At 42.5% G+C, this 8,021-nt stretch overlaps 2 protein-coding genes across 2 annotated transcripts; both read left to right on the forward strand.

Moving 5' to 3' along the window:
- The first annotated feature begins 466 nt into the window (after positions 1-466).
- On the forward strand, positions 467-2,643 carry LOC102710882 (protein OVEREXPRESSOR OF CATIONIC PEROXIDASE 3). The gene is made up of 4 exons (XM_006656145.3): positions 467-625; positions 1,113-1,472; positions 1,654-1,953; positions 2,037-2,643. The coding sequence occupies exons 1-4, from the start codon at positions 482-484 to the stop codon at positions 2,181-2,183; spliced, it is 951 nt and encodes a 316-aa protein (XP_006656208.1). The 5' UTR covers positions 467-481; the 3' UTR covers positions 2,184-2,643.
- Positions 2,644-4,944: 2,301 nt separating this feature from the next.
- Positions 4,945-6,040, forward strand: LOC102711161 (uncharacterized protein At1g15400-like). Its single transcript, XM_006656146.3, has one exon. It carries the CDS (start codon positions 5,157-5,159, stop codon positions 5,586-5,588), a length of 432 nt encoding a protein of 143 aa, XP_006656209.1. The 5' UTR covers positions 4,945-5,156; the 3' UTR covers positions 5,589-6,040.
- The last annotated feature ends 1,981 nt before the right edge of the window (positions 6,041-8,021 follow it).

Here is an 8,021-nt window from a genome sequence, read left to right on the forward strand (position 1 = left end):
CCTCCCTCCTCCCCGCCGCCGACTGCGGGTCGCACGTCGGCAGCCCCGCTCCGTCGATGTCTACACCTCCGCCGCCCTCCGACGACACGCGCGCCCCGCTCGACGACCGCCTCATCCCCCCCAGCCCACAGCGCAGAGCAGCGAAGGGAGCGGAGCAGACGAGGCGAGGCGACCGCGACCCCTACGCGTGCCGGCGACGACGAGCTTATGCCTGCGCCGCCGCCGCCGCCGCCGCGTTGGCGTCGTCTTCTTCGAGGAAGCGGCCCTTGACGCGTCTTCACCCACCAACCAGACCCCACTGTGAGATGGGCCTCCATTTCTCTCCTAGCTTTAGGCCTACTAAGGCCTCGTTATTATGGGCCACCCATTCCGGCCCATATAAATGTGGGCCGGGATTTTGTTAGTGGGCCGCGACTGAGGCCTAAATAGGCTCACGCGCAGAGGGGGACACCGCGAAATATCCAGAGAGATTTTCGCGGAAATGGCGGCGACGGTGGTGGTGGTGGCGCCGCTCGCCGTGGTCGGCGCGCCGGAGTCCGTCCGGCGCTTCGGGGCACGGCCGCTCCTCCGCCGCGCGCCGCGGGGAGTCTCCTGCGCGCTTCGCCGGAGGCCCTCCAAGTACAAGGTCACCTCGGTCTCAGCCATTACTCCCTCTCTAAACCCCCCCTCTGTTTTACTGTACGCTAGCGTGGATGAGATGGCGCCTTGTGACCCTAAGGCTTTGGTGGTAGAATAGTGTAGATTCAGGTGGTTATTGTGGTGGTGTAATTGTTGGCGGCGAGGCCGTGTTCGTGTGTCAAACCTTGAGGCTATGTGGTGAACTTGTTGCGTTTTGCGACTATTCATCCAAAGTAAACGGGTGTTGGCAACGCCGTGTTGCTTGAGGGATTGTACTTGCCATTTGTGGCATCGTTGTCGCCTTGTACTATTCGCATCTGCTTGCATAGTCATGTAGATGAATGAGAGTGTTATCGATTTTATGCTCGTTACCTGCATATTTTATCTTGGAGTCTGTCAGAAAGGATGTGTGAGACTATGTTTTATCTAGGTGTTCCCTAGTGTATCATAAACTGTGGTGGGAAGTCTTACTGATAAAACGTTATCTATTCCAGAATAAAATCCAGAATGAAGAGGTTGTAGCAGAGGATGACATTGACAGTGCTGGTGAAGACGATGATGATGCGCTGGAAGCACTTTTCAAGCAGTTGGAAGAAGATCTTAAGAATGATGATTTATCTGTTGAGGACGACGATGAAGGAATATCGGAAGAGGATATGGCAAGGTTTGAGCAAGAGTTGGCAGAAGCAATTGGGGATATTGGTGATGTTAATGAATCCGCAGGGGGTTCATTTTCAGGCTCTGAAAGTTATGGGAATGATGAACAAACTGATGAAACCGAACGACCAGAGCTGAAAAACTGGCAACTCAAGAGGCTGGCTCGTGCTTTGAAAATAGGTCGCCGTAAAACTAGTGTAAGTGGATCGATATCCACTTGGATTCTATTTAATTTCCATTTCTGATATCTGTACAGTTTTTGTTTGTTTGAAGTATTCCTTTATAGTAATAGCCTAATAGGTCTATAGGTCTATATCCAAACATCAAATTATCAAAGATTTTTTTCCTGTTGTCTTATATGAATTGTTATCGTTGCAGATAAAGAATCTTGCAGGGGAGCTAGGCCTGGATAGGACTCTGGTCATTGAATTGCTCCGTAATCCACCTCCAAAACTTCTATTAATGTCTGATTCTTTGCCTGAGGAAGACCCTTCTAAACCTGAAATCAAGGAAATAGAGCCCTCTCCAGTAGTTCATGCTGGTGATGTCACTGAAACCAAGCCACATGCGGAACTTCCCATTCATGTCAAGTGTGCTGAATGGTCTGCACAGAAAAGATTAAAAAAGGTGCAGCTGGAGACATTAGAAAGAGTCTACTCCCGAACAAAACGCCCCACAGTAAGCGAATTTTCCATTATGTATAAATTTTATGTTTGTTATTTAATTGTATAAAGTTTAATTTGTTCTTGCATTTGATCCAGAATACAATGATCAGCAGCATAGTACAAGTGACAAACCTTCCACGGAAGACAATTGTTAAGTGGTTCGAGGATAAAAGGGAACAGGATGGGGTACCTGACCATCGACTTGCATTCAAGAGATCTGTACCTGAGACCATAACTAGTTGATAATTACTTCAGATAAGCATGTATGATGCTTTCCTCTTTGAACTATTTGGAAAGTGTAAATTTGAAATTTTGAAGTAGAAGAAAATTTTCAAGCCCAACGTGGATTATATTTGAATAAGTTTCACATTAGGCTATATATTTTGGCCAAAGTTTCGTAATGTACTAGGGCTAAACCAAAGATTTTACTTAACACTAGATATCTTTACAATACTTTGCTATTTGAACTAGGACTAAGGCAATATGTGAGAGAACTTCACTTATATAAAAAGGCAAAATATTGTATGTTTTCTTCATTCTTTTTAGTGTGAGTGGTATCTAATCAACTAATTTTATTTATATTTCATTTATGAGTAAATTGCACGTTGGGCTACGTTTTATTACCCGGTTTCACTTTGGATCTCCCTTAAACATATCTTTTCACTTTGAACCTGATAGATTTACTATTGTTGTAGTGTGGACCACCCCCAAATAATTTTTTCAATACAAATCAATGGCCTCAAACTTGTCTGATTCCATTACATCGATGAGCTCATATATATGTGTAGTGCGTATATTTGCTGAAAGAGAGGTTAGACCTGGCTATAAAAGTTATTTGAGAACCGTCTAAACCACAATTGTGACAAATTTATTTGGACCAATGTGAAAAGATAAGTATAAAGGTAGTCCAAAATGAAACTTGGGTAATAAAAGGTGGCCCAAAGTGAAATTTACTCTTTATTTTATTCATTTTCCCTTTTTAAACATGCTCACAACATTGTATTGTGTGATGTGGAAAAAATGTTCTTTTATTTGCTAAAAAGATGTTCGATGGTATTTTTAAAAATTATTTATCTTAATATTATGACACACTAAAATTGAAGTACCAATCTAGATTATAACTAGCTTATCTCTAACATGTTCCTTTCATGCCCCCCGCCCCCCAGTCCAAAGTGCAAACTACTATAAATATTTGTGGTTTTAAGTGAATATTTTGGTTTAGCCCTAATCCATTATGAAGCTTTGGTCAAAATATATGGCCTAATGCAAAATTTACTCATTTTTTATACTATACCAGTGCTCCCAGATCAGCCAATGTGATAGGTACAACTCTTAATTTCCACTTTGACAATTTTATTGGTTGCACTCTGGACCACCATTTTGACTATTAGCTTCAGTGAAAGTCGGTTTGGGTCTGTTGACCAGATCTTGATTTTCCGAATGATAAATGTTCTTGTTTATATTGGTTTTCTGGTTTGAAGCAAGGTGTTTCACATAATCTTTTCCCTGGTCTGGTTTTATGGTATATGTGTCCTGTTTATGTTTTTCCTTTATGCACTTGGTGAAAGATTACCATAAGTAATAAGTATTAAGATGAATTTGTGTGCCAATTAGTCTGGGAAGGCAGCGACAGAGCTGACACGACTGTGTTAAATGTTTGACGTTCACATTTTTGAGTTCAATGTTTGTTGTCCACGATGAGTGATTTTTAGTACTGTATTAGATCAAACCCATTCTTCTTTGCGCCTTACTTTAATAAAAATCATGTTGCTGTTTTCAATGTGAGTAGTTTGGGCTTGTGGTCAGCTCAGCTCTTTGTGTTGGTCATGTCAAAATGAGAGGCTCACATGGCAGTGACACAGATGAGTAGGTATATCTAAAGTTATATATATTGTGCGTTCTTGAGGAGCACACATCTATATTTACCAGTCTTTCTCTACTTTGCAACTCTGATGATTTCTATTCTGTAATATGAAGTTCTTGGCACATATTCAGCATACTGTGGGGTACTGGGGCAGATGGAGAAATTTCGGAGCTCATCGGTAGGGAACCATGTGGAAAGAGAGGATGGAGGTAGCATCTGGGGACCTTTAAGGCTTCAACACAGTGATAGTGAGGTCGGAAAGGAATGAGAAAGACCTGTGGGGCATGTGTGATAGGGATCATAAGAGGTATACTAGGCTGCAGGGTGAGACATGAGGATAGAGATGAGGAAAAATATTTGAGTAAACAGATGCTGAGGATTTACATATATATATTAGATATTTATGCTACAGCTAAAGTTCACTTGTCACCATTGAGTTAAAATCATTATCGATAGATGCTATCAAAAAATTGAACTTTTGTTTTAGATGAAATATATATTGTACTTCGTCTTGTCTAACAACGGGTGGTTGTCTGCTGGTGTTAACTGGAGCTGAATTAATACAATTGACATTTGTCTTTACTTATTTTCCCTACGTCCACATGACTTTTCTTCAGATGTACTGTTCATCACTAACTTATTTCTGGTAGAAGATGGTAATCAAGGTCCAACCCTTGTCTGTTATGTTCCTTCATTAACTGACTTTTGGTAGAGGCGGTCCAAATTAATGGCTGGACCCAACCCTTGTCAGTTATGTTTAGCATTTTTTATGCCGACACATACTACACAATTTAGATATTTTTTTCCATGGATCCATTTGTGTTGACATACCATGGACAATCTTTTTCATACAGTACTGTGCACAAATTGTCAAACGAATTCATGCATATATGGTCTGGTTGCTCTCAGCAAATTGTCTTCTTTCTATGGTGGCTTGGTAATGTCGAGTTGCTTCAGCGAACTTGGATTGGATTCTCCTTTTCAACATGCCTGTGATGGAAAAGTATAACCAGAGGCATGTGGTTCAAACTGGAAAGGTGCCTAGTTTAATCTGGTGAGTTTACCGTACTGGTCTACCACCGGTTGTTGTTATAAACTAATCCCTGCTTAACCTAGTTAGTTAATGGAAGACAGCCCCTGGTACCTTTCCCATGGCACCGGCTGTTGACTGCTCTTCTGTCTGTACATTAATGGCTGTCTCTTTGCAGTTCACATATATACACATTGGAAGCCTGCAGAGGCAAGCAACCCCAGGAGAAGAAGAGAACACACCGTTCAGTTCATCCTCACCTCTTGTTCTCCATAGTTGCAGATAAGTTGCTTCCTTTTTGCAGAAAGGAGAGGTGGTGCAGATGATGGCTGGCTTACAAAGATCAGCGACGACGTTCAGAAGGTCCGGTTCGTCAGGGCTGGTCTGGGACGAGCGATTCTTGACCGAGGCCGAGGAAGCCGAGGCCGAGGCCAAGGCCAGAGATGGCGGCGGCGCGGAGGAGCCCCAACCAGAGCTGCGGCATTCCAAGAGCGTCGGGAGCATCGGCATGATGCGCCGCGTCGCTGCCGACGACGGCGACAACAAGAAGGCGGCGAAGCAGAAGAAGAAGGAGAAGAAGAAGAAGGACGGCAAGGAGGACGACAACGGCAGCCACCAGGTGTTCCGGACCAAGGACATAGCCCCGGACGTCGACCCACCGTCGCCGAGGGTGTCCGGCTGCATCCTCTGCTCCATCTTCTCGGGCTCCAGCAAGTCGGCGACGTCTCGCCGCGCCAAGCCAAGGAAGAAGTAAAAAAACCAACGGTGACATATAAATCACATATACCTTCTGGTACGGTGGTGCATCATCTGTTACTGTAAAGCCGTGTGAGCCATGGATCTGGGCATGTCTATACACTCGAGTGACATGAGAGTTTGTACTGCTTATAAATACATATATTTTGTCAGGTTAGTTTTTCTCTTTTGGTCTTGATCGAGCTCCTCGATCCAGATCCATGGCTCAGACCATACTTAGAGCTTAGTAGTGGCAACCAGCAGCTATTGAGATTTGGGTTGTTGTTCTTCATCAGTGCTTGTTCTGGTGCAATTCTTCTCTCTCTCTCGTTTCTGCTAGCAGCTGCTGGGCGAGCCTTTGGATCTCTGTGATTGATTGATTGCCTTTGCATGTGAGCTTGTGGTGTGTTGTGTTGTCGCCTGTATGAGCATGAGCAAACTGCTATAAAGAATTTGGCATGATATTCATCAGGCTGGCATGCATATGGCCATATGGGGGCATGTGGCGTTTGTGATTAATTTTTTGAGGCTGTTCTTGTTGGAAAGCTGGAGTATTATTTTTGGTCGTTTTGTGTCGTGGGGATGTGGCGCACATGATCATGGTTCATCATGGGTGCAGATGGCATGGTCGGCCGGGCGATTTCGCCGCCCTAACACCGTACCTCTAGGTATGATCTTTTTGTTTTCGATATTCTCTAGGCATGATTAATTTCTGATCTGGCATTCTCTTTTATGTATGACAATATAGCAAACTCATCCATCTCAAAAATCTTGAATGCATAATTTCCTTTTTCTGATGAAATTATTGTAAAAACCCTGTATTCAAAAAGGCTTTATGGTAAAAAAGGCTTTTCGGTTTGAGAAATTTCATGATCATTTAGAAACTAGAGGTAACAAGTTTTTATAGTAAAATATGGTATCTTCCATTATCTTTCTAAGAGTAGTAAAATGACCCTTTGGGGTTTCATAATGTATGTAACCGTTGTGAAATGTCTAATTAGGGCACATACAAAGATATTTATGAGCTGACTCTCTCAATCGTCATGTAAGCAAATTTGATGATATGGAGAAAAAAAGAGAGAAAGAGAGAAAAACTTTCTTGCATGAAGGTGGATAAAAAAGAAACTAGTGTAATAAAAAATATTTTATTATATTAACGAAGAAATCAGACCTGACTTTATCTTTGTACGTATCGTTGTAAAATAGGTTCTTACAGCTGACGTGAATCAGATAAGAGTCGATGATGGACTCTACTTTTAAACATGTCCTTACAAGGTTAACTCCAAAAGCTGTGTCTATTCAAAACTGATGACCATGATGACCTTTTTCGTTTGCTACAAAAGCCTCCTTTAGGAATTGAGATGAGACGATGGCATTTGAGATATGGCAACTTCCCTCACAGCACAAGGGATCATAGAGGCACATTGCAACGTGATTCCTGACAAGGATTGATATGATCTTAATGGATCACAGCATTGCACACGACAGGGGCAAAAGGTATGCGGTTAGAGAGTGATTAGACTCCAATCCCATAAAACTGCCGAGAAAATTATAATAATAAAATACCTCTCAAAAATAAGGGAGGATCTACAGCCCCACAACCACGAGTGGATACCCGTACTTGTCGGGGAAAACAATCAAATACAATTTCCATGTTATCCTATGGATTGAAGACACCAATTTCTCTGCAAACGCTCACCATATAATTTGTCCGAGCTCTATTTGGGTGATTGTTCGGCTTACTTATAGAAAAAATCAAACGATATAAGTGTTTTTTTATCTAAAAGTCAAAACTGAAAAAATAATATGTGATATAAAGTCTACTCTAAATTTAACATTAAAAATTCAAATTTTAGTTTATAAGCATAAAAAAAATGAGCCCGTAAAAATCATAGATATCCTAAATGACGAAGAAAAATCGCATAAAATCCTATCGACCAGGTAAACCCTGCTACAGACCATTAAATTCACGAGGAATTAACATCCCATCGCATGGTCCCATGGCGATCGTTACCCGTTCACTACCCTCAGCTGTGTGCATCGAATCGAGAGGGAGACGGCCATCCATGGCGACGCTGACATGAATATTTATCTTCAAGTCTCGAAGAAGCGTGATTGGATTCGTACCGTCCACCTAAGAGAGTGCCCCAATAATTGACTCTCGTGTCGTCCTCCTCGTCTTGGTGCTCGTCCCTTTCAGTCTCTCTCTGGGGTGTTCTTGAGCCGCTGTCTTTGCGGTTTTGGCTGGAGCCAATCAGGTGGCGTTCAGGCCCTTGCTGGCTTAATTGATATCATCAGATCATTTTGGTGAGCATTAAGCGTCTGTTTGGAGAGTTTTTCTTAGCTGCGAAAAAGCTGCTTCTGCCAGAAACTGCCCAAAACGGTTCTCAGTTTCTGAGAATTTATAATGACATATTCTGAAAATATGAACTAAGAATCCAGAAGCTGAAGA

Source organism: Oryza brachyantha, chromosome 6 (genome assembly GCF_000231095.2).
Source record: "Oryza brachyantha chromosome 6, ObraRS2, whole genome shotgun sequence".
Classification (NCBI taxonomy): domain Eukaryota; kingdom Viridiplantae; phylum Streptophyta; class Magnoliopsida; order Poales; family Poaceae; genus Oryza; species Oryza brachyantha.